We start from the raw sequence: 27,330 nt of genomic DNA, 5'->3' as shown, positions 1-27,330 counted from the left end.
GAGAATCTTCTTATACTTAAGGCTTTATAAGCCATGTATTTTTGAAGTTTCCTTCTCCTACCTCCCAGCCATATGCTCCTCTGCTGTATATTTATTTCTTGCAGTTGTAATATATAGAAAACAAAGCACAAACCTGGGAGAAAGGTGAAAAGCATCATGGGATGAAAGTATGTTGGCAGGGTGGCTCATGTTCATCTGTACGACACAGTATCATGTGATTACTTGCACATCACCATGAACCATCATCAGATATCTAATGCTAAAATAGACATATGGCAGACACACAGCCAGTCCTTATTTGACAGGCCTTAGGGTATGGCTTTGTTGCTATTTCTAGAATGAGGTGTGCAATACTTAAGTTTTGGGCATGTAAATACTAAGGGTTTGGGTGAAAAGAGATCTTACTATAAATGAAATTGAAAGTACATCAGAGCAGAAACCCATTTCCTCCCCCTCCTACTGTGTTAATCTGTAAAATCTTGTTGCCTTGATGCTGCTGCATGCATAAATTAACAATCATATTTGTGTGTGTTTTAGTAGACCCACTGCATAGAAGAGTGAGTTGGGTGCGGACAAAAGTTCAGAGAGTGAATTTCTGGTGAGAGGCCATAACAACGGAAGCCAGGTAAGGAGGGTAGGAATCAGCTAAGAGAGAGATGAAACTGCAGTAGATCAAACCCTGCTGTTCTCTTAGTCAAATAGCCTTTGTGGGAGAGCTTTAAAAAGGTCCTGTCCTTCAGCTGAGAGTGTGCCTGAAGCTGTAATTAGCTTCAAACCATGGCCTGTCCTACGCAAAAGGAAAATGTCACACAGTGGTGGGCGTTCTTGGAGACATTGTGGTAGAATCTGGGTACCAGCTGTTGCCTCTGGAAAAGAACTTGCTGTGGACACCCACAGCTCTGTGAGGCTGGCAGGAGGCAGATCCGGTGTTCCTCTTCCTTCACACCTCTTTCCCCTTTCCAGTTTTTTTTCTAGGCAACCCAGTGGGACAAAAAAAAAAAATGTCTGGTTCAGGAACTTCTAAACCGGTACCAGATCCACTCGTGTGCTTCACACAGGGCCATCCGCAATCAGAACTCATTTAGCCAGTGAGGCATGTGCAAATAATTAGGGAGGGGCAGGATGTGAGACCACTCTATTTTAGACACACTCTCATTACTGTTCCCTTTTGGCCCTCCCTTGGAATGTTCCACGCATTTTGACACACCTACTGATTGCCAGATGAGTGTGTCAGTTACCACTTAGTACTCATCTGATGACCAGCTGACATTTACTGAATGATTCATCCACACAATAGCCCCTGCTGAATTTGGACTTCATGAACACGTTACAATCAGAACACATGTAAAGCAGGCTGACTGCTGTGAAATCTGTACTCAAATAAAGTCCAAAGGAACTCGTAAAAGTTTGCATTTATGAATCTAACCTCTACCTTTACTCTCTGAAACAATAACCAGAGTATGCAGAGCATACTCTGGAAAGCTGAAAGCAGCAGTATAACCAAATCCCTCCAGTACAAAACACCAGAGATCCAACGTTGAAGTCAGCAAAGTCCTGGTTCTACAACTCTTCCCTCCCATTGTGGCCTCTCTACCTCAAGCCATCCAAGTAAGGAGTGCTAAATAAGAAAATAATAAAAATGGCAGTCGAGGACAACAAGATGAAGAGGAGGAAGATAAAAGGAATGTTGCCACATAAAACAGAAACCCAGTCAGATGGGCAGGGTATAAATAATATAATTATTCTTATTCTTCTTATTAAACATGCAACATAAGGCAAATGCAGCATATTCCACAGTGTAATGCTATTGGCCACCACAGTTGCCACCTTGACCTTGTAGCCAGCCAGCAACAGCCTCTCCCCAATGTACATGTACTTAATTGTTCAAGAAATCCAAGACTCCACTGCTGGTAAACACTCTCAGCCAATAACCGTCGGCTGCCTGCAGTGAAGTATAATTTCCACAATTCAACTGCATCTTTCCATAATGCATTTTTCACCTCCTGATAATGCATCCTCAAACCTATTTCCTGTTGATCCATTAAGTGCCTATATATTCTAGTGGTTCATTCTCACTCTACTGACTTTTAATAATATGCAGCTATCCTCTTGTGATAACTAAAGTGGTAGCAATTCTCTTTCATCAACACTTGTAATTACTTGGTGCAGTTTTTTCTTTCCAAATTCATCCTTGAGATGACTCTCATAATCCATTGCAACTAATGGTTTGGAGGTTGACGATGTTAATTTTTTTTTATTTGTTTGTTGCATTCATATCCCACATTTTCTTTAAGGAGCTCAGCATGGTGCGTACCATTTAGCCGGGTGACCTTGGACCAGTTAGTGTCTCAGCCCAACTCACCTCACAGGGCTGTTGTGAATATAAAAATAGGAAGAAAAGAACAATGCATATCACCTTGAGCTTTTTGGAGAAAAGATGGGATAGAAATGTGAAAAATAAACAGATCATCATCATAATCTTAAATTGTTTGGGCTACACTAGTGGTTGTTAAAGTATCTAGGAAAGTAGGAGAAGAGATGGGCTGAATTTGCCAAGCTGGAGACTTGAAATACAGCTGGCTGCTTCCCTAATCCTGGAGAGACCACTGTAAGCCAGTGGGAATCTTGCACCCTTTGCCTTGAGTGGGATGTAAGTGGCTGCTGGCAGCAGTGAGAGAAGAATAGGGTGGGATTCCCATTGCTACCCTACAGTTTGTGCCTTTTGTAGCAGTGCCTAACTATTCCATCCTCAAAAAAAATAAAAAATAACAGTACCAAATATGAGCCCTGCAAATGGTAGGATCGCTTTCAACGGTTCTTTTAGCAGTGGTAGAATGGAGATGAGCATGGAAGCAAAAGTACTGTTTGCTAATTTTCTTCTCTACACTTTATGTGTACATTTCTTTTCTACATTTTATTTGTAAACCCAGCACATTCTGCATACACTATACACTCAATAGTGGTTCACAACAAAGCAAGGCAAAAAACAAAATAAAGTAAATATAGAAAAACCCTCAACTGAGGCAGCAATGGAGAATCTCCAGCTTTATAATATGTCTATGAAAAACTGATTGCTTTAGATTATTTATGGATCCCAACTGTCTCCACCCCAATTAATGTTCAGGGAAAGAAAACAGTTAACACCCTTTGTGTCTCTAGCAATTGATTTCATCTGTGCTTGAAATATATTGCAGTTACTTTATCCTTTAATTATTAGATTATTCCTTCTTAATTTAATTGAATTAGCATGATGTGAAGAGCTACTTCTGAAGGTGCTTGCTAGCAGGAGGGTTAACTGCAAAACATTCTTACACATACAATACTAATACTCTGGGCCACGTAGATATGGTTCTATATCCTATCCAGTCAGTTTATAGGGCCAGCTCTTCCTTAACTCCACAGCAGAACTACAGTGGTACCTCAGGTTAAGAACTTAATTCATTCTGGAGGTCTGTTCTTAACCTGAAACTGTTCTTAACTTGAGGTACCACTTTAGCTAATGGGGCCTCCCGCTGCCCCACCACGGCACAATTTCTGTTCTCATCCTGAAGCAAAGTTCTTAACCCAAGGTACTATTTCTGGGTTAGCAGATTCTGTAACCTGAAGCATCTGTAACCTGAGATACCACTGTACTTTAGATTATTTTGTGGATTAAGGGTAGACACAGCAATACGTTTTGAAACGGTCCATTTCATCAGAATTCCCCCAAAGAACACTAGGTTCAGGTGCAATACAAATCCATTCTTTAGTTAGCTAAACCATTCGTAGGAAGCCTTCAGCCTATGGGACCTAATTAGACCTGGCAGTCTTCCACATTTGGCCCATGAGGCCACACCCACTTGTCCCACACCTGGCACCAGGTGATAGATGCTGAGAGCAAATCCCTTTGAAGTTGTTGCCTGAAGTTGTAATGATGTCAAGTGATTGGCAGTAAGGTGGCCCCACCTAAATGTCGAAGTTGGCCTGCAATGGGTGAGGGAAGTAAGGATCTAGCCCCCAGGCTGGATCCAGTTCTTAACCCTGAGCAAAATTATGGTTTATTTGAACATCTGAACCATAAACTTCAAATCTTAAACCTCAGTTTGAAGCTTGCAAGTTTGCAAATCACTGTTTGTGCTAAATTCAGTCAATTGACAACCACAGTTATGGCTGCTGCTCCACCGCAGGAGCCTTCTGCACCAAGCAGAGGTGAATGAACTTAATGAAATTATAAACCACAGCAGATGGAAATCAAGAGCGGGCAAACAGCCCTAAACTATTGTTTGGCTGATGTTTGTTGGAAAGCTCAAATTATGGTGTGGTTTCTTAACTATGGCTAGCATAATGTTTCACATTGCATCTGAACCAAGACTTCATTTGGCTCTCGACTCAGTGAAGCTACCCCAGAATGTAGCTGTGGTTCTTACGCAAAGGAGACTACCAAGAGCTTATGGTCAGAAGTTTGGAGCAAGAACACTATTCCCCCTGGTCATACTGTTGTAATATGGATGGCCATGGGATGGTATCAGCTCTGTGCTAATCTGTACTTCCTGGTAGACACTTAAGATGTAACTGCAAATGTTTCTTCCTAATCACCACTATGAAGCTAAATTGTTTATTTTGAAAAAATTTAATAGTCTTTACCTTCTTTATCTTATTGAAATTAGGTAATATTGTGGCCCATATAATCAGTTCGCATTTTCAATTTGAAATTCCCTCATTTTTTACATTTTTATTTACCCAGGCATTTTAACCATAAAAGTAATTTATATTGCTATTTTATATAATTTTTATTTTTGAACAAAAAAATATTATGAATACTATTGTTGTGGAATCCGGATTAGATGGGCAGTTTATAAATGCTTTACATAAATAACATATCTGATCGTTGTTTTTAAACTATAATAAATTCTTTTTACTGTAGATTCAAAATCTGAATGCAGGGATTTCATAGGAAGAGATGCAGTCACCCTTCAAGGAAGTTTCAGTCTGCAAGTGATTACTAGCTTATTACAAAGTCTTTTCAGATTCCCACAACTTGCAATCACCTGGGAAATACAATGGTATTTAATAACTGGTAAAGTCTGGACATACCTTCCCAGTATGTTTATTTTTCTGTATATCTTTTATTCTCTCACCCAAAGCAGATGTTAAGATATGGTGGCCAAGACACGCTGCCAGAAGATATCAGGTCAAATCACTTAACTTTGTTTTGCTTCAATCCCACAACTAATTAAATCACTTGTTTTTACATTGAACCCTAATAAAACACCGCTAGATAGCTGCACTGTGATCTCTTGGCCACACTTATGAAAAAAAATATGAGCACATGGGAAATCAACAATGCAGACAAAGACTTCTAAAATTCATATTTCATACCATATGTTTCATATTTTTTTAACATGAGATTTTTATCTGTCCTAATGTGGCTAGTAGGAATAATTACTATGGGTTTTTCTGGAAATGCTAAAATAATTGCACTGCAGTGAGAGGGGTAGATGTGCTCTTAGTCTGGCACTGCAGTCTTTGAATCTATAAAGTTCCCTTGGAAAGATTATGGAAACCAAATTCAGCAAGTCCTTTCTTAGCCATTCCACCTTTTGCAGCGGAGAATTAAAGCAAGTTTATAAGGCAACTGACGCATTCATTCATTCATTCATTCATTCATTCATTCATTCATGGGCTTTACCCACTGGCACAACCACCCACAAATGGTTTCACTCATAAGCAGCACAAACCACAGTAGGATTGTGGGATACACATTCCAGAGGGGATGAGATGTGATTGGAAGGCACAATAGAAGTTCCGCAGAAACCGTGCAGATTAGCATAAAAGTCAAACAATCCATGCCTCTTTCTAGCCCCAATGGGAATTTCGAACAGGTAAAGAGCAGAATAGGTGAGAGATGGAACATTTGCAAAACTTGGGAATACTTATTTTTGGGAAAGGGGGGTAACAAAACCAGAAGAGATAAGCCACTTGCTCAGGTGATGGTCAAGGGCAGAAGTCAATAACCTACAGCCACCTCTATATGTCCTCTCATATTCCCTGGCATCTGGGCCAGGACTGTCCATGTCAGCTTCCTCAACCTTGGCCCTCCAGATGTTTTTGACCTACAACTCCCATGATCCCTAGCTAGCAGGACCAGTGGTCAGGGATGATGGGAATTGTAGGCTGAGGAAGCCTGGTCCATGTAGCTGCAACCTGTTTTTAGCCAAACGTCCCACATCACTTTCCTCTGATCTCAACTACATGTACAAGGTATGCTACGATCCTTGGGATTCCAGATTCTCAGCTAGACAACAGAACAGTCCTGGTTTAAGAATACATGAATGCGTAACACTTTAAAAAAATGTTTATCTCTCTTCCAGACCTATCTTGCATGAAGTCAGGCCATTGGTTCCACATTGCCCAGTACAGTGACAGCAAATGTCTTCCCCAGCTCTGCTACCTGAAAGACTTTTAACTGGAGATGTCACAACTGAACTACAAACCTTCCCCAGGAATGACTCTTCTCGGTACTTAAAAAAAATTGGGTAAAGAACTGCAAACAACCTTACGAGTTTCCTCCCCAAACAGGTCATAAAGTATGTTTCAATTGTGTCACTTAGGTGCTGTAGATTTGAACTGATCTTGCTAAATAAACTACACAGATGCATAGATTTGTTAAGGCTACAAGAAATTGGATGTAACATTTGATCCCTGAAACAGAAGCCAGCAGCTCAAACAGGATGCTGGCTTCAGCCTGCCATAAAGACAGAGCAATAGCTAGCAACATGCCATGCTTAACTAAGGGTGATAATGGCTGAACAAACAATAGGAGATAAGGCAGTCAAATCCTGAACCATCAAGTCATCTAGAACAAAAGGCAATTTTCCTTCCAAAAGGTAGGGTAAAATGTTTTTATTTAAACTTTTTTTATCAGATGCACCACAAATCTCATTCAACAACCTATCTCTAGTTACTTTTTGCTTTTGCAGAAGACTGATAATTTAAAAAGATTTCAGAGGCAAATAAATCCATTTCAAAAAATGTGTAAAAATTGCTGTTTTGATAAAGACAATATTTTATTTAGCACAGTACATAAATAATGGTATATTTCTACTTCCATATTTAACGTGAAAATTATCCTCGCCCAACATCCTTTGGTTTGTGGCAGTAAATTATTCTCCATATATAACAACAAAAATATCAAGTGTACACCTAATACAGAACTATAGATGACAATAAGAAACCTTGTATTATTGAAATAAAATCTAATAGAAAACGACATGTATTACTCTTTGCCTAATACTATTTTCATAGCAAAATAGCAAAAACAATTTGCAGGTTTTAATGTAGTTCAGAATTGTGGACAATGTAACAAGTCCATGTTCTGTCTACAAATGAATTGCTTTACGTTAGTAACAGCTGTAAAATGGAAAGGCAGACTAGAAATAGTTATTATAGCACAATCCACAAATGACAGAACGCTGTATAGTAGCTCTTAAACCTCCCTTCATCTCCCTCCACAACTTAGATAACATCATTTTAAATGCTTTGATTTAACTGATTTGTAGAATAGGCTTTTCGTGCCATTAAATAACTCAACCAATGAAGATGCAACTATGCATGCTTACCTGCTCTGTGGATCAGAGTACAAATATTCTTCAGCAATCAAGTACTACAGAATATTCAGCTCTTTAAAGAAATCTAAATTGGACATTTTTGTTGAAGGATGCAAGTTAGAAAATACTTTTGAAAAACGGTAGAAAGTTCAAACTATATCAAGTTAGCATCTGTGATGTATTGGCTAGAACATAAAACACTTTGCTCACAATTCCTACATTTATATATGCCTATAATATATTTGACAAAGACAAAGATTTGTTTTGGTACAAGCATCTCATAAAAATAGAGCATACTCTTTAAATAAGTTGATGACGTTAACACCCATTCTGCATATTTAAAGCGTGTCTGATTGTAAATGAACATTTTTTAAAAATATATTCTTATCCCTTACTGAAAATATAAATAACTAACACAAGAAAATTCAATTTACACTAAGGATTGTGACCTCTTTATTAGCCATGTAACCAACTTAATATCGCTTCAGAGTCCCACACTTGACTTAGCAGTATTTTCTTCACTGTGTTCAGAAACATGGGTGCTGACTTTTGCACAGCAGCCCCCACCCTCCACCCAATTGGCTTATATTTAATTTTAAACACATTTGGCTTTGACTTTTCTGTTTTTGGCAGTCAAGATGATCACACTGTAACAGATATTACGTTGGAGGGCATTCTGTTACGTTATTATCTACGCTACAAATGGCAATGTCCTTTGAGCTACTTTCATCCACATAGCCAAGGGAAATGAAAATGGTGACTCACCTGCACTGCTTCCTGCCTCCTAAATGAACTCGTGTATGTAATTAATTGCTCCATCTTATCGAAAAGGTAAAAGACCTCCGTGTGTTATTACTACTCATACTTTATCCAAGAATTATTCACATTTTCTTTATTTCTTTATAAATACTGTAGTTCTGTCTAGTAGGTTGTCCTGATGTGAATGGGAACTGTGTAACTGCCTGGTGTTCTCACACTATTTCTATTCACATCAGAAGCCAAGACTGCACAAATTGTGGCCCTTGGGTGTGCTACACCAACCATGTACTGAAGGCTTCCACCTGTTTTACAGATACTGTTATCCGGTCCAACTGGGGCCATAAATGCAGGTGCTTTAGATCAAACAGCCGAGGATTCACAATACACAACTGGTGTCCCACCCAGAGAGGACATCTTGTGCATGCCTGTCATAAATGTTTGAGAACAGTAAAACGTTCCTAAGGGACTCTCCTGAATTTCAATAGAAATTCCATACCACGCTTCACTAACTTTATGCTTAGAATCATAGAAAACTAACATTGATATGTATGTGACAAAACCGAGTCTCTGTTGGCCTGCTTCCATTTTTAAAAGCCCCAAACTCTTACTTTGCAGAATCAGCCAACTTAGCCTGTTTTACAGATATTCTATATCCATCACAGGTGGTGACCCAGTTTACAAGTTACACTCAGCTAAGCCACAGTTTGGTCCTGAGCAGCATGTCTGCAGCAGGACCAAGGGAGGGGACCCGAGACTGCGATCTTGATTCCAGGAACCCACACATTTGCTCATTGTGTTAAACCATGGGTTGGCTTAGGGTTACAAGTGGAATGAGCTAGTGAGACCTTTCCAGGAAATAGTCGTGCATCGTCTGATCGCCTCCACTGCTTTACATGCAAATGCAGAGGCTTAGCTGCCCAGCTGAAGTAGGATTTTTATTTTTACATCTTCTCATAAACCTTGCAACATTAAATCACCCACATCCCTAGGCGGGGAGACACCCCTTTTTCCATGTTGGTGACAGCTTTTACTTGTTAAAAGGGCGTGGGATATTCCGATCTCTAATCTGGAGCTTTCTGCTGACAATTGTGGCTATGGGATATATTACTGCATTCTTTGTTCCTGGGGAGAAAATGGACTTGGACATCATGGAAGTTGGTAGTTCTGCTTCTAGTCTTTCGATATGAAGTTGGGCAAAGCATTTGCTTGACCCTAGCCTCTTTTGCAATGGTCTTAATGAAAGTGGTAACAATTCAACCTGCAAGTGGAGTCTCTCATGATGGCAAACTTTCTCACAAAAAAGCCTTTCTATATATAGAAGTTTGATATCAAGGCAAAGGCTAGACTGGAGTTTTTCTCCCTGACACAGTATCTTTGACACGGGGTAATACGGAGGAATGTTCAGACACATAGTGTTAACTCAAAGCCCAGACCCAGATCTACCACACCAGGGGAATGACACCAATGTAACAGACCTATTTTCTTCCCCAAGTCCACCTGTCCTTCCCACTATAGCTGGAGCGCAGTGTAGGGGAGTGTTTTTGGTTTCAGTTGCTCATTCTATTTTTTACCGGTACTTCTGTGAAACACTGACCTAATTCTTCTGAAAAACAATGACATTTAAAATTCTAAAGAAGTTGCTCAGGAAGAAATCAAGCACCACTATCATTTTTAAAAATAAAGTAACCGCAGGCACGCCATCACATGCAACAATAAAGAGTGGCAAAATAGGACATTTTATCAGAATTATCTGGAAGAGAACTGTGACCACAAAAGAGGCTTTTAGAACTGTGTTTAATGTTTAAACTGAAGAGCTTAGGGAATTGATTAGTTCCCCCTGGATGTTCAGTGGTCCCTGAAACAGGGAAAGACACACACACACACACACACACACACACACGTGCTTCCCGTTAATACACAACAGGTCCATTTCATGAGTTTCCAACTTTCTCCTGCAGGAAAATGCGTAGGAAGGAATGTAGCCTAAAATCTGGGTCCTACCCACACACCCTCAGGATGAGGCCCTCACCATGAAAGACATGTTGAACTGTGACAGCCATGTTGAAACAAAGATCCAGCAGCAGGAAGAGAACAAAGCAGCATCTAAAGAGATACGACACACAAATAAAAGCTTGCCCAAAGTGTGTTGATGCCATAATCCAAACCATTCTCCTGCATTAGAAAGAGTTCCGGGGCAGCCAACACTGAACTGTGACTTCAAATCCAAAGGTTGCAATATTGCACAAACTAACACTAAGCAAATCTGCATCACTGATTTGGGCTTAGTCCCAAATACATCCCCCAAAGGCCTCTATGGGCAGAGAAACAGAAATCTAAATATGGGCACCTGGCTAGCCAAGAGTCTACAGCTACAATGCGAGTTTACCAGAAAAAAACTGAAGTCAGCAAAAAGCGGGACAGATACAACTTTATAGCACTACTTCCTCTGAATACTAAACCAGCCACAGCAAATAGGCTACCCTAACCCCGATCTGACCGAACACAAACAGGAAGTGGATGCTGAGGGGTGAGCAGAACATTCAAAACAAGCCAATTTACAGACAAAGCGACAGAGATAAGACTGAGATGCTTTCTTCTCCAGTATTCACAGGCAGAAGAAAAAGAGGAATTGGAATTGTGCCCAATTTTGCAGAAGACAAAAATTCTACAATGGAAAATGGTAATCGTGTAGTGATTTTTCACAGGACCCAAAATGGAAGGAAATGACTGACTTTGGGCGTGATCCATCCAGAATAAAGTATATTTAAGTACCACTTATTTCAGTGGAAGAGTTAAGCATATGCTTATTTTAAAACGATTAACAGGCTATATTTTACCCATAACTTAGTCCTTGCCAACAATATATGCTTAATCTGAGGTGGGTCAGGTGATACTTATCTCTGCACCCAATCCTTGAGTGATACTTTCAGTGGCTTTTTCATTTTGTAATCTAGTGCACCAACTAGACCAAAACAAAAGTAGAAGCATATGCCTTAATTAAAGCATGTAGCGTTGGAGCCAGACCTGAGTTATTTTCACACAATGGTACATATTCCTGAATTAACCCTATTTTCATCTTGACATCATTAGTCCTTTCAAATGCTTTCTTGTGAACGTTATCGTATATAAAATACTCAATTTTAGAGCCAACACCTGACATTTTAGGGCTGCAACTCTCAAACACAAGATTGTATGAAATCTGCTATTTCATATCCAAACACCAACATTTTAGGATTGAACCCTGAAAGTTGAGACTGGTAGATATGTGCAATGAAGTTACATAGTTAAAATCAAATCCACTCTCTGAATCTGCCCACCAAGATGCCATATGTATATCAGATTTGGAATTTTGTAAAATATATGGTTGAGGCATAAATGAATAATTAAACTAGTCTCATTTTTATATCCCTGAGTTTCAGAACTTCCAAAAGCCAGGTATGAAGATTTTACTATCAAGAATAACATCAGGAGGGAGCCGGAAAAGGGAAAGATGTATTATTGAGGATATTAAATGGTAAGTCCAGTAACATAGTTCATTAGCTGAAGGGGGACAGGGAGATTGTTAACTTTTATCAAAGCTGTAACATTAGGGCAAAATTAACAATCCTCAAGTCAGACTGGGCAGTGAAAGGCTTAAAAATTGAGATATACGCATGAAATGTTTGTGTGTGTACGTGCATATCTTGGTATATAAAGTCTTTGATTGAGCATCAGAATTTCTAAAGAGCACTTATAACCCCATACGTATATGACTGCTTAGTAAGTGGTCCAGAACCTGTTAATAAGAAAGTGTGTCAAAGTAAGGGATAGCCAGGTGCCTGGATGCAATTGGAAGCATTTTGCACTGTTAGTGGACTTCCTTCTTGAGGTTGGTTGCGTTCACTACAGAGGAAAATAAATTGTTCCTGCTGGATTGTAAATGCACAGATTTTAAAAATCCTCCTGAGGGTTCTCTTGCGCTTTTCATGGCTTTTCTGCTTCCTGTAATTCATCCTGTGGCAAATCTAGAGAGAAACAGAAAGAAAAAAAGAAGATTATGTCTAAATGTGGTTATGCCTAGCAGCCTTGATGTTAATACCTTGCAATTCTATTGCCTGCCAAAGTCCTGAGTATCACCAAAGTCAATACTTTCCAGTAATTTAATTTCCTGGTATTCCACTACTTTGCAAATTACAGAGGCACTTCAGTTCTTCTATGCCCCTTTGACCAAGTGTACCTAACCTTAGAAGAGATAAGAGAACGAATAAACTTTCCAGAGGCATAGTTTTAAAGTGCTGTTCCTTTATAACTGGCCGACACCTTGGGAGGACTGTCTGTAACAACCCATTAGTCAGGGAGATGGTTTCTTTAAAATTATCTCTCCATTAATTCCGCCTTTTATGTTGACGGTGCAAGGAAGGGGAATAATAAAACTGCCTTTGGAAGAGAAACGGGAATCTATAAATGGTGAATAGTTCAATTCAGATTTCAATTCCTCCATCCCAACTTCTCTGTCGTTTTTGGTTCTTAAGAATTGGGTCACATGAGAAAGTGGCTGGGTATGTTGTTAAGAAACTGAACAAACTTTACAGAGGATCTAGAGCCAGAGAGAGATGCAAAGCACCTCAAAGGCTAATCAAGAGCAGCAGCTCAGTGGAAAAACACGTTGGGGACACAAAAGACCAAAGCAATGAAGTCTCAGCAAGAGCATTAATTCCCCCAGGGTCTCTGAGGCTCCTTTCTCCAAAGTGTCTGCTTTCCAAAAGACAATTAAAAGGACCATGTGGAGAGTTGGGTTGGACTGGCAAAGGTCATCTTGCGATGGACCTTCTTTTGTTCTGTGCTGTTAGCACACGCTGAGGTGCGGCAGGGATCACCATAAGATGCTGTCTCATTTAATAACTTCATTAATGGCCAGGAAGAGAGAGTCAAGCAGTAGGTTAATTAAAAGGGCAGATTATAATAAACTGAGAAAAACCACAGATACTAATCAAGAGAATGAAAACACACATACACACAGACAAAGTTGCTGGGGTGGGGGGAATCAGTTTGAAATCCAAAAGACAAATATTTGAGAGGCACATTTGCTGAAAATGGCATCATTCATTCATTCATTCATTGAGTCATTTCTTTAATCCACTGGTATTCTGTTTACTGTTCTCATGGAGGCAGGTAAAAATAAAGCTACAATATAATTAAAACTACACAAGGCAGACAAATGATCAAAATGTACAATTTTAAAATCATGCAAATATAAAAACAAAAAAAGCAGCAGCCATGATTTAGAATTTAGCAAACTACATATGGTTTAATGGGCTAATGAAATAGCGAGACCCAAATTTCCTGTGACCACCAGGCCCATGGCATAGGAAAGAAGGATACAACACAGCCTGGATAAATAATGGCAAAGCGCCTTTTAAAAAGGAAGGGGTACTGGAAGATGGCTACTGCATGAAATTAAATCTGATAGCTGCTGCAGCCTCTTTTCTTCCAATATTTATGATTTCTCAAGAGAAATATGTGATGTTAATAATGATTAAGAATCAGTTAATTTCATTGTACACAGGTTGTACATTGACAATAAAGGTATTATTATTAAACTAGCTGATGATAGGAGAATGATGGATCAATGGCAGTTATCACCTGAGGGCTCTCTAGAAATTCTATACAGCGAGGGGGAAACATGGAACTCAAATAAGAGCTCTAGTAATTCTCTCCATTTTCTGACACAAGTATTTTCACTTCTTGGGACATTTTCACTTTCTGTCATCCCCTTCTAAGGGAAGATTTAGCAACCATTTTTGATTCTGAAAAATAATATGTTTCAATCACAACAAGATTCTTGTGCAGGTGGGCCTTATTTAAAGGAAATGAATTGTATATAGTTATGTATTAGGTATCTCATTGGCAAGCTGGCAAATTTCCCAGAATCCTTAAGCTACAATTATTATGATAATATAATTATGATCTTCTAAAAATGCATCTATTGTTCAAAATCACTTAACAACAACAACAACAACAACAACAACATTTTTAGTGGGAAGACCCAGCTTCCTTTTTCTCTACATATAATCTTTCTCCCATGAACATATGCCAAAAAATGTCTATTTCAGAGCCTTCGGACAGGAACAAGCTGAAATAGCATTTGGGGCCCGCTGAACAATACTAGTGTGAGTTCATCAACTTGTGGTCTGAAAGAGAAGGAGAAAACAAAACCCCCAAGTAAAATGTGAAACTTTGCAATTTAGAAGTTGACCCCAGGACAATCCAAGTTATGTGACCATATGAGACATATTCTCAAACCTTTACTGGCATATATACAAGATTCCAGAAGGGTTCAGTAAAGCACTCATCAGAAACCCATATCTAACACTTAGGCTAATGTTGTATAATGCATAACATTCGCGAATCCTCATTGTGTGTTGCTGAAACCTGGCTACTATCTCCTTCTTATCCCCATCCTGAGTAAGCAATTGATCCCTGATCTCAATTTATAAGAAAAGAGCAAGTGTGACTTGTCTAAAGTGTGTGATGAAGGTGACAGAAATAGGATTGTAAATCAGAAATTTAAGAATGTTTTTATCTGCTGATAATTTTTGGTTTTTAATGGGATAGCTTTGTTTTTAATTGCTGTAATCTGCCCCAAGTAATGCAAATGCACAGGAAGGGTATTCTAAAGAAATTTGTATGGAAATACTGAAGGTGTGTGTGTATGTGTGTGTGTGTGTGTGAAATTATAACACTTTATTTAAATAAGTATTTACTTCACTTCTGGAATGCACTTTCTAAGCCTCAAAGTGCAAAAGAAATTTAAATATACTACTATACCCTTTTGCTATGTGTAGAATTCTATAGGCATTCTGTTGGATTAGTTGATTGTATGTTTTCTGTGCTCATTTTACAGAATGGCTGCCTAAGCAAAGATTTCTTAAGAGCCTCTTTCAAGAACTTCCTACCATAACCTTAAGGCTGGGAATATTTATCTTCAAAAGAAGCAGCTGAGCAACATGAACTGATGCAAGCGCAAGTCCAGTTATAAAGCAACCAGAATATCAGATACCAGCTAATGACTTGACATTTCTGCCTCTTCCTGCACCCTCAACCCAGCTTACACCACTAATGGAAGATGTGACCTGACTAGCACACTTTGTATTAGAATAAGTCTATGCTAAAGCTATACGGAGGGTGCTTCCTACATTATAGTCAGAAAGACACTATAAATAATGATCCAGGATTGTAATGCATGTGCAAGCCACTGTTTGCTGGTTCAGATGAAAGGGCAAACTATGGTTTCGACTCAAACCAGGACTGGAGGAGCAAGTTGCCTCATGTGGAGGTTAACTAATGAGTGAGATGATGAACCATAAAGACAGTATACGTACAGTAAGGTGGTGAAAAAACTGCGGGTGTCTTCGCCCCCATAACCACTGGCTAAAAAAAGCAAAGATGGCAGCATTCAGCCCCATATATAATTAAAACATTCTTTCCTATGCTTTTTACAAGAAGAATTGACACTATATTGGTTGAATTTGTTCATTGCGTGTCGAGACCCCGCATCCACCCCCTCGTTGGAAATAACACAAGGACACAGATATTAGGTAAAGTAAAGGGACCCCTGACCATTAGGTCCAGTCGTGACCGACTCTGGGGTTGCGGTACTCATCTCGCTTTATTGGCCGAGGGAGCCGGCATACAGCTTCCAGGTCATGTGGTCAGCATGACTAAGCCGCTTCTAGCGAACAGAGCAGTGCACGGAAACGCCATTTACCTTCCCGCCGGAGTGGTACCTATTTATCTACTTGCACTTTGACGTGCTTTCGAACTGCTAGGTTGGCAGGAGCAGGGACCAAGCAACGGGAGCTCACCCCGTTGCGGGGATTCGAACTGCCAACCTTCTGATCAGCAAGCCCTAGGCTCTGTGGTTGGGCAAATTTTGGCCACAACTTTATTGAATTACAGAATGTGAGCGGTATTGGCTTAGGCATTGATTGGACCTGACTCCTATATCTATATCTGACTCCTGCCCATTGTGCAGGAAGTCCAGTGAGGGTAAGCCACGGGTAGGGGGAGCCCTGTCGATGTGAACCAACTCAAGCTCCCCCTGGTGTTCCTGTCGGGGTCGTGTCAAGGCCCTAGCCCCCAGCCGGGCTTCAGACTATATCAACACCCCCGGATTCCTTTAGCGGAATACCCTTAAGCATGGAGGGGCAGATATAATTAAAACATTCTTTCCTATGCTTTTTACAAGAAGAATTGACACTATATTGGTTGAATTACTTGGTTCATTGTTGGTTGCTTAACGGAAGAGGCGTATCAGATTGGCCTCCTTCATTAATGAGGAAAGCAACTATTCTCACCAACAGACAAAACTACAGGGGAGAATTACCTTGAGGGCAACATTTTCCAACAGTTTTATACCATTGCTTTTTGGAAGAGCAGCCACCAAGCATCTGCCTGCAAGAAGAGCCAAGACCTCTTAAAGAGATGCGAGTTACAACAGCTTGCCATTCACATTGGCCAACTGTAGTTTATACATCACAACTGAAAACTCTTGGCTTCCTTGCTAAAGAGGACAGATCCTGCCACTGATCTAAGTAACCTCTGGCAGTCTGAGCTGCTAATATTCCTGTTAACTCATTATAATTGCATATGTTCCTTTATGTGAACAATATATGCTCAAAAAAAATATGCTAACAAGAATAGCCTGCATCACAGGTGAAACCTACAGGCAATGTGAGAATAGTTCTCTAAACGTCAACTAGACAAAATATGAAACAATATAGTAACTGAATTTAGAAGGGGGAAATCAAATAAGTACAAAGCCGACAAACATTAGCTCTCACACAATATGCACAAAGATCATCATGCTTCATTCCTTGCATAACTGGATTTATTTTGAAACAACAAGCACTGAATACCGATGTCTAATTAAGCAATCTGTTCCAGGTGTAGAAATTCCAATGAACACATGGAGCTTCCCAATTCATTTTAGTGGAGGGATGTAGGGCATCAATCTCTGTGTTCAGACAAGCACTAGCTCTCGCCCTACAGAAATAAATGGAGATGCTACATAGCAATAGGCTTCTTGTACTGAAACAATAGAAGGTAAATGCTAATTCTGTTTTGGTAGAACCTTGCTTATGACTCAATAGATGTATTGTTCTTTTTTTGACTCCAGTCTCAAACGCTGTCATGACTCTTCAGTGCCACTGCGAAACCAACGTTAAAGGTATTGATCCAACTTGGAGAAGTACATTTTAGAATCAGGCTGGGATAAATTTGTTTTACAAGAGTTACAAAGTGCAAGATGAGAAAACCCAAGTAGTGACAGGCTGTATGAAAAGATTTCTTGGTCCCACATGTACAGCCACAAGGAAAAATCAGTTGCACAAAGAGCCTCCTCATACATTGCAGTAAAGATACACAACAACTGTTGTGACTCACAAGGGCTCCTCTTTCCCCACACAATCAGTGGGGAGGGGGGGTAATAGAAGATCTAGATTGATTGGAGACAAGCTGAGCCAAAAGTTCAAGAAATTAACTTTTTTGCTACTTCAAGGGCAGACAATAAAGGGTATATAACAAATTCTCTACCTCTTTTTTTTTGGGGGGGGGAGTAGTATTGTTAAATTTCCAGGAAAAGGGGTGGGCTTAATTTGAAAAACAGGGTTTCAGGCTTGCTCTCCCCCACACACCTTTTAATACTTAGTTTTGCTGCTGCAGTTGGCAGCAGTGCTCTTTTTCGCAGCTCCAGTGGCCTCTCTTTCCCACCTGGGGAGCACTTTCTTCCCCAACATGGCCCAGGAAAATGGCTACATCACAACACGGCTCCCATCCAAAAGATGCATTTTGAGGGGAATATGCGGCAGTGGCAAAACGACATCTGGGGGGGCAAAGGCTGTGGGATATCAAATCCTCCTCTTTTCAAGGTAAGCCTCTAACTTTGCAAATGTAATGATACTCTTCTGCCCCCAAACGTTGCAGGATTTATGCCTCTTTTCTCTTGCCCCCTTTCCCCAGATATCTTTTCTCCCACACCCCTGAAATCATTTCCCAAAATGTCCCCACACCGCCGCAGTCTGTGAATAGAACTGTGAAACAAAACTGGGCGTTTTTGGTTGATCTTTGTTGTAAGCTCTCTACAAGGAAAAAGATCCATCAACCTGGATTGGAAAAAGAAACTGGGCCACTAGATGGGAAAACTGCATGTGTGGAAAACCTTATTGCATCTGATAGTAAACATGCCTACCAAGTTGCTCTTGGAATCCCAGCCTTCATACTTATTATCCTATCACAGCCAGTTTGGAACAGCTACACATTTGTTAAGTGTTGAAGAACATCTACAGCATGGGTTGGCAAACTAAGGCCGGCAAGCCGGATCAGGCCCAATTGCCTTCTAGATCCGGCAGGCCAGATCAGGCCCAATTGCCTTCTAGATCCGGTCTGCGGACGGTCCAGGAATCCAGGCAGCCAGCATAGTGCACACGCACGATGGTTTTTGCAACTCAGCCAGGCTTGGGGGTCAAAAGTGAGGTGGGCGGCTGCTTGAGACAAGCCCCTTTCCCATCCATTGCGCACGCAGCAATCTTTTCTTCCGGGGTGGGGAGTGAGGAATAGGGAAAAGGAGCCACAGTTCGGATTTCCACCATGGAATTGCCGGCGACTGACCTCAGAAAGGCAGTTGCGGCGGGAGGGGCTCAGAGGCACCTCAGGAGTGGCGGCAGTGCTGAGCCATGGAAAGGTAAATAGCCGTCGCCACCCTGTCTTCCCTCACGTGGGGAAAAGAACTTTTTTGCTTGAGCAGCGCCAGCCTGACTTAGCGTGGCCAATGGCTTTTCCCTTCACCCACACATGTGCACATGCTCTCCAGGGCTGACAGGAATGGTGCGCTTATCTCAGCCCCCCACCCCTCTGCCTTACACGAGAAATAATAACTGTCAATGCGTAAAACGCAAAGGAAGCAGCATGGATGTATGAGGGAACACCCCCCCCCCAAAAAAAAAAATCACATTTGGGCAACGTTGGGGTTGGTCCCAATAAGAGTTTTTGCCAAAAATGTGGGTCAGAATCATGGCAACATATAGTCCGGCCCCCCACAAGGTCTGAGGGACAGTGGACCGGCCCCCTGCTGAAAAAGTTTGCTGACCCCTGGTCTGCAGGTTCATCAGTGCTTGCTAACCACTGGTGAATAACTGTTCTTCAAATGTGCCGTTTCTTATTTTAACAAGGGACTATTATAGTGTGAAGAACAAAATAATATTCAAGCTTTCCATAAACGCCTCTGGAAATAATATACAATAATGTTTTACAATTTGATGACATTTTGCTTTGGAGCCTAAGTCGAGAGGAGGAAGCACTGGGGGATTTTTTTTTGGGGGGGGGGAATGTGCTTGAAAACAATAGCCAGGGAAAATTACTTTCATGTCATATTTTCCAATCTTGGGTTTCACACATTGCTTTTAACCTATAGTGTGCGTTGTTGTTTTTTAATGCTCCGAGACCTTTCTCCCGCAAGCAATCTCTTGATAAATGTCACTCTTGGCTTTTATTCAAAAGAACAGAAAAGTCACATGAAAGTAAGAGGAAAAGCCTCAGCACTTTGCTGTGCATTTTATCGTATGTTAATTTTTGGTTATCCTGTTTGTTAGCAATCAATGCTAGGCCATGCAAAGATGACATCTGGGTTTCCTAGAGTGAGCCTCAAATTTTGGAGTTCACAGAATGCCTGGAAGTGGGTGCAAAGTTACAGGAAGGAGTATCAGCTAAAACATGCCTCTACAAGGGCACTGACAAGCCTTATGGAGTCTTATTGCCCTCATTATCCCAACCTGGTTTGGGAAGAGCTGCTTCTTGGGGTTAATGGTACTTCACGGAATCATAAAGTTGTGATTTTCCTGGTATTAAGAGGGGTCAGAGACGTCTTGTTCCATTCATCTTTCTAAGACAGCCTTCCCAAACCTGATGCTCTCCATGACATGCATGACAATTGGCCATGCTGGCTGATGGGAGTTTTATTATCATGAGCCTCTAACATATCTGCTGCTATTGCTGCCAACGTTGGTCCATGGCAGGCAGCAGCTGTGGAAGCTCAGGCTTGATGATCTGAGTCTGCACTAAGAGACAGCCAAGATGGTCTCTGACCTTTTCAGCAGCCTCAACTTTTGTAGCTGGAGTCAGTCCAGGCCCTGCCCTCCCAGGCCAGATAGGAAAAGGCATGTAAGGCAGGGAGCAGGTCTTCCAGGGCTCACAGCCAAGATGGATTTAAGTGTGAACTAATAGAACAACTCTAGCTCCCTGATCAGTACTTCTAGAGGGGGTTAGGATTAAGTGGATGGATGGCCCCTCCATGGGAGTGGGGCAGATCACAGCCAGCCTAGAACTGGCGCGACAGTAAAAAAGAAGAAGAAAACACTCCAATTTGTCCATCCTCATCAGCAAGAGAGTGGGATAGAGGTGGCTCTGCTTATCCCCAGCCTCATTTAGGATTGCCCGAAGTGTAACTCATTTTGTCAGAATTCAAACGAGTATGTAGCTTGGAATGAACTTCTCAATGTCTAACTTAGCACTGATTGTAATCATTTTATAGAATCAACTGACTGCAAGATGGCAAAGCTGTTAATTTCAATAAGCCAATCAGGAAGCATTCATTTATTTATATTTACGAAGGAACATGGTTTGTGTATATTGGACTCCTTCCTTAAATATTCAGTGCTAAATTGCAGTTACTTCAACAGCTTTTTACAGCTGTATTTATTTCTCACAGCTTTCCTAGTATGCACAGATGATTGAATTTATGAACACGTTAGATTTCTCAATTGAAATATGAGGCAATAATTATGGCATCTAAATGCAAAATAAAAAATGTTTTCCGGATTGCAGTGTAAAAGGATGTCTCTCTCTCTCTCTCTCTCTCTGTGTGTGTGTGTGTGTATAAATTCTTGGAGGTTGCTCTCTGCTACACTATGAACTCCTTTATAGCTAAATTTAAGACTGCCAAATGGGTCAGGGCTTAGGTATGCCTATATCTTTGAGCAAAATTAACCAGCCCCACAATTCAAGGAACAGGAAGCCCATGCCACAATTTCAGTATCTTACATGCAGTTAATTGTGTTGAAGTAACTAAGGATTTATCAGAGGTTGACTGATCCTGAACATATTTTATAAAACTGGAGCTCAGCCCCCTGCAAAGTAATTCTGACAATTATCTGATGATTGGCTTAGAAAACCATTGGTTGAAGTCAATGAGGTTGCAAATAAGTCTTAGGAGGGATGAAAGTAACAATTTAAAATGCAGTATGGTTTTCTAATGGGCAAAGGAAACTGTAAAACTTTAGTAGACGTAGCATGCTTGGGAACAGTAAAACTTTCATCCGTTTACATGATCTGGTGAGAAATAAGCCCGGTTATTGCAGAAGCCCAAAGCATGGCTGAACAAAGAGTCTTGATGCCTGTGAATTTGGAAACAGTGATTGTAGCTGGTAATTTGGAAATTTTGTGAAATGGCAAATTATATACATAAATTCTTTTCAAGTGATATTCTCATTCACTCAAACGATCCAAGCATAAACATGCTTTAGTTGACATCCCCAGTTGAATACACAGTTTTCACAAAGGCATTCAAAATTATTATCTCACGTATCAGTTTGTGTTTCTTAAAATTAAATCCTAATTCTTCTTTATTCAAAGCACTGAATGACAGGCTTGCTATTGCAACAACTGATGGGCTACTGTGCATTCTGGTGGGCTATTGTGCCTTTTCCTATCATGTGTATACTTAGTTGGACATAGGTTATGGCTGCTTTTTGTGGACCCACTTTAACTGTTTGAAAACCTGTTGCTATGTAGGTTACAGTTATACACCAGAAGAGCTCTCCTTGCCTCCTTTGATTCTGCCTGGATTTCATCAACCCCTTCTGAAAAAGAATATCATAAAAATGGCCTTTGCTTTCCCTGCCACAAGAAGTAGGACACTCACTCTGCTGCTCCACCAGTTCCATGCAGACATGCTCACAAATTGGGGGGCGTTGGTGTTTTGTTTGCTATTGTGTTATGTATTTTTGTGTTCCTGTACTGTAAACTGCCCCGTGATCCTCAGATGAAGGGCACTATATAAATGCAATAAATATTACATGCAAATCCAAAAGCACCGCCACTGCCTAGCAGGTTAACAGCAGGGGTTCAGCGTCTGCCAAGTGGTAATGTTGGACAATTCCAATGAAAACAGAAATGGGGGCAGAAATTGCTGGTGTTTGTCCCAATATTCATCCCATGTCTGGAACAGAAATCAATCCAGCTAGGATGATCAGTATTTGCTGCTTTTGTTGCTTTCAATCCATAAATAATACGTAATTAATTATGTCCCCCCACCCCCCCACAATTTGCAGTGTGTAATTTTGCCGCGGCAGACAGCAAATAACATGGATTTTGGTGGAAGATGAAATGTAGCTGAACGGAAACTGTTCTGTGTGTCACAAATACAGGGCAGAACAGAAAACAACCCTGTCTCAAGTAGCAGCACTAAGTGAGGGGCTTGATGGTGGTGGGGACAGAAGCAGCAAGCAAAGGCAGGAAAAATATTTAAATTGTTGGCTTTAAAGTGCATTTTGTCTTTTGAGGGTGGGAGAGGAGCAGAGAATCTCTCAGATGTCATTGCATGCCATATTGGGGAACACACTTCGAAGCAAAGGAAAACCGAAAAATATCTGGACCCAGTGGCTGTGAACCAACATGAAGGTAAACATTCTCAGTGGTAGAACATTGCTGAGATTTTTTCCCCAAGTCCCCTGAAAGCACAGCTTTCAACTAGAAAACTAAAACTGGGCTTATTCAACACAGCCCTAATTTTCACTTCAGGAAATGAAAATCACTGATATTTAATGCTGCCCTAATTTTATGCACAGTAAGTTTAATTTCCTTCTAGCAAAAACAAATATAAACCTATCACACTGGAGCCTCAACTTGCGAAGAACAGCAGCAAAAAGACACTTTGGATTCACTCAGTTCTGATCAAAGCCCAGTAAATAATGCAGCTACCCAGCAAGAGTCCTAAAATAAATGAGTAACTGGATGAATAAAATATATATTTACACTTTTACTATCAATGAGCTAATAAACATTTTTGAAAAGTTTTGATTACTTCATATATATATATTTAAAAAGCTTTGTATAAAAGTTGATGACATAGTTAGACTTGAAACCAAGCAATAAATAACCATGTCGCATATTGGCTGCACACAGCATTGTGCTGTTTCAAATGTTTCTTTCCCTGGGAACTACTTTTCTGAGCTCTCCAAACTGTTCTCAGAGGACCTTCTGGTTTTACACAAGGCATTTCAAGACATTCTCTGCAGGAGACTTTTTACAACAAAGTTCACACAGAACACCAAAAGCGCCACTAGAATCTTTCCAGGTGTCATTTCAGGAAGAAATGTACATAGCTACATTATGGAGACGGATTTGATGATGGCCAATCCCAAAGAAAAATACAGTATCAAAACTTAGCAAAGGGAGCAGCCCCCAAAGCATTTGACCCAGACCTCCCTCCTGCTGCTGTTCTCATGTATTATAGGTTGTTCCTCTCAGCAAGGAGTGACTGCGATTAGAGGCTCTGTTGTCTTGTATAAAGCAAAACAATAATAATATTAAAATATCGTTTTGGAAAGGAAGTTGAGGGAGTCAACTATTAGCAGACGGTTTTAATACTCTTCAGCTTCAACTGGAAGATAAGTAGCATAGTGGGTAAGAGACTGAGCTAGGAATTAGGAAGCCCTGAGTACAACTGTCCCCTCTGCTAAAAGTGGTACACTTAGGTCATTTCACATTCTGGGCTTACTGGTCTTATAAGGTCCTCCTGTTCCTGCTCAATAGGGCCTTAGATTTCTGCCCAAAAGGCTGCCCCATTGTCTCCTATGAATTTGTCTGAGGCTCTGCAAACTGCTTCTCAGCCTGAGTCTTTCAGGATAATAAGAACTTACAATAACAGAGCTATAATAAAAGGATTAATGAGATATTTATTTAAATATTACAACCTGCACTTTCATAAAGAAGATCAAGGCGGCTTATGACCTACAAAATGATAAAACCAATCCAAAATATAATTAAAAACACCCATAATCTATGCCCAAGGCTTTTGACATTCTGAATCAGGTAGCTTCGACCTCTTCAGATCCAGGGCCCACTTTCAACCCAAACATGCAATTGGGGATCCATTTCTTGAATTTTTTACCATATATTTGCATGGTGGCCGTGCTCCTTTTGCGATCCACCTAAGGTCACTAATGGGTCCCAACCCACCAGTGGAAGACCAGTACTCTAAATCACAGTATGAATAGTACATATCTGTCTGCTTTCTGCCTCTAAAGCTAAAGAAGGTATTAACTCACAGAGGCCTGCAGAAGTAAAGGAGACAAGTGGCCGAGGAAAAGATGAACAGAAAAAGATTAAAATAACAAGGACAGGAAGATCATAAGCAGCTATGCCAGTGTCCCAAGCCACAGTTCCCTCTGTTGATCAAATCAGCAGCCTCCAATGGGTATGGGGATTTAGTGCACAGTTTGCAGAGCCTAACAGCATCTGGAAGGATGACTGAAGAATCTGAACAAGGCTGGCCTCCCTTTCTGGGGAGCAGAGATGGTCCTCAGTGGAGGCTCACATCAGGCTTGTTTGGGGAAGAAGCAACCAACTGGGCTCTGCATTTGGCTGTGGTAACTGCCACAGGTAATATACACACAAAGGAAGAACTTAAGGGAGGCAGCTACTTTTAAAGAATAATAATAATATAATTAGCACATTAAATGAATAATAGCTTTTGATCATCCCTGACACAGAATGCGCAATCTCTCATCGGCTTGCAAGTCAGAGTAGAAGCGTTCCACCTTGTTCGAAAGGCTAATTTAAAAAGTCAGCATGTGTTCAAATCCTGACATGCGCTGGCACTGGGGCTGGGAACAGAAAGTGGTCACAAAGTTCAGTGATATATGAGTCAATTGAAGCCATGAGTCAATAGCTGCCTGTAGCTGATTGAATGGGCCTCACCAGTAGGTGTTACTTCAGCCATTAATGGAGTTTGCTCTGTGGACACGGCAATATATATGCCTGCCAAGACACATAAGAGATATCCAAACCAAACTCAGATCTGCCAGATTCTGAAAATACCAGATATATTTATAAAAATGCTGTTCTCTATCTGCAACAGCATCCAAAGCAATGTCTGCCTGTGCTGGCCACAGCCACACCTAACCGTATGTTTGAAACCACACTCTGACAAATCACCACAGTTTTCTCATTCATGGCCACTTCAGTTAATCAGTCAAAGTAACTCCGGGCATTTTGAGGATCCTGATTTAATGCAGCAATAACAATAATTCCAACTGTGGCTTAAACCATTCTCTGAAATTCCAAAACTTTTATTAACCTTGGCTTCTGGCTTGCTAGCTGTTTTCATCACAACTAAATATCAAAGCTCTTTCTTTGTGGGATAAGCCAAACCTCATCACAAGGCCTCTTTTCTTCTATGAGGCTTCACTTGTATCACCATGAGAGTAATTTTTCACTCACATGGTCCTTTCCTGAAATTACTCGTAAGTTGAAGGGGTGTTATTCCTTGCAGATGTACCCCGCATCAACATCTTCTAATACTGGGTTCAAGTCCCAAGCTTTGTATGGGGTACCTTGAATAAAAGTCCTGATAAATTCCTCAGGTTTTACAATGTGAAATTACATCATCATCATCATCATCATCATCATCATCATTATTACAATAACCCCCCCCACACACACACACACATAGTTTAAAAGGCCATAGATTTTTTAATTAGCCAAAGGCCTGAGAGAAGAGGAATGTTTTTGCCTGGCGCCGAATGATATGTAATGAAGGTGCCAGGTGAGTCTCCCTGGGGAGAGCATTCCACAAACAGGGGAGCCACTGAAGAAAAGGCCCCGTTTTCGTGTTGCCACCTTCTGGAACTCTCATGGAGGAGGCACACGAAGAAGGGCCTCAAAGGATGACTGCACGGCCTGGGCTGGTTTTTATGGGGAGAGGTGGTCCTTAAGATATTGTGGTACCGAGCAGTTTAAGGCTTTATAGTTAAAAACCGGCACTTTGAATTGGGCCCAGAAACTAATTGGAAGCCAGCGCAGTTGGGTCAGGATCAATGCAATATGCTCAAACCATCTTACCAAGGTGGGGAACCTGGCCAGCTGAAGTTTCCAAACCATCTTCAGAGGGAGCCCATGCACAACGCATTGCTGTAATCTAACCTAGAGCGTTGACAATAGAAGTTAGGCTATCTGTGTCCTGATAGAGGTGCAGCTGGGCCGCCAGCCAAAGCTGTTGGCAGGCATCCCATTGCAGAAGGGAAAACAGGCTAGAGTATAAAAAGGAGGATGGCCCAGGGTCTAGGTTTGTAAAGAGCTAATAGTTTAAGACTTAGTTAACAATTTTCAGGATACCCTGAAGGAAGGGCTTATTTGAGGGTCTTGGGGTCTTGAGCAATTTCTTACTCTTTCCAGGGCAAAGTATGCTTATGGGATAATGTGCCTATGAGGAAAAATACAGGTATACTTGCTATTTCAGGTTGTCCAGCTTATTGCATCTATGGTCTCAAATTCAGGAATTCATTCTTGATTTTGTACAGCCAAAACTGACTAAGCTGTAGTATGGTAAGCATGCAACTTACGCAGGGGTTATGTTCCCTGGGATCACACCTAAAGCCAAAATTGTGTATAGTCAAAACCCATTGGGTTTCAAGGGTGGGTGGGATTGCCAAAGTCTTTTCCCCCAGATGTCTGTCCACTTCCCGCTCCCTTTTTATTTTATTATTTTTTAATTGCCATGCATGTAAAGCTGCATGTGTCCAAGTTAAATGTGTGTTAAGTTGTGGACTGAAATTGAAACAGTGTAACAGAAAAGGGGTATGTAAGAGTCTGAATCTGTTACTATTCTGTCCATTTCAATAGATGCGACTCTGAATGGATTGCTAGTCACACATTTCATTCCACATGTGTG

General features: G+C 40.8%; 1 protein-coding gene and 1 long non-coding RNA gene across 3 annotated transcripts in view; one reads left to right on the top strand and one right to left on the bottom strand.

The window, feature by feature from the left end:
* The first annotated feature begins 118 nt into the window (after nt 1-118).
* LOC307199678 lies at nt 119-20,260 on the top strand. The gene is made up of 7 exons (XR_013832111.1): nt 119-625; nt 4,904-5,056; nt 6,351-6,515; nt 8,220-11,859; nt 15,229-15,509; nt 18,048-18,253; nt 19,973-20,260. It is a non-coding gene; the product is annotated as an uncharacterized lncRNA (long non-coding RNA).
* BBS9 (Bardet-Biedl syndrome 9) overlaps nt 7,026-27,330 on the bottom strand; it is a 235,887-nt gene continuing 215,582 nt past the window's right edge. The window contains exon 22 of one of the 2 annotated variants that reach the window (XM_079947531.1): nt 7,026-12,349. In XM_079947531.1, coding sequence (XP_079803657.1) covers nt 12,309-12,349 — 41 coding nt within the window. In that variant the 3' untranslated portion in view covers nt 7,026-12,308. Of the gene's footprint in view, nt 12,350-23,295; nt 23,370-27,330 lie in introns of those variants that run through there. The other variant, XM_079947530.1, reaches the window with a different exon arrangement.

The sequence above is a fragment of the Podarcis cretensis genome (assembly GCF_951804945.1).
Source record: "Podarcis cretensis genome assembly, chromosome: 12".
NCBI lineage: Eukaryota > Metazoa > Chordata > Lepidosauria > Squamata > Lacertidae > Podarcis > Podarcis cretensis.
The sequence above is the reverse complement of the archived record's forward strand: the minus strand, read 5'-3'. Positions and strand labels throughout refer to the sequence as shown.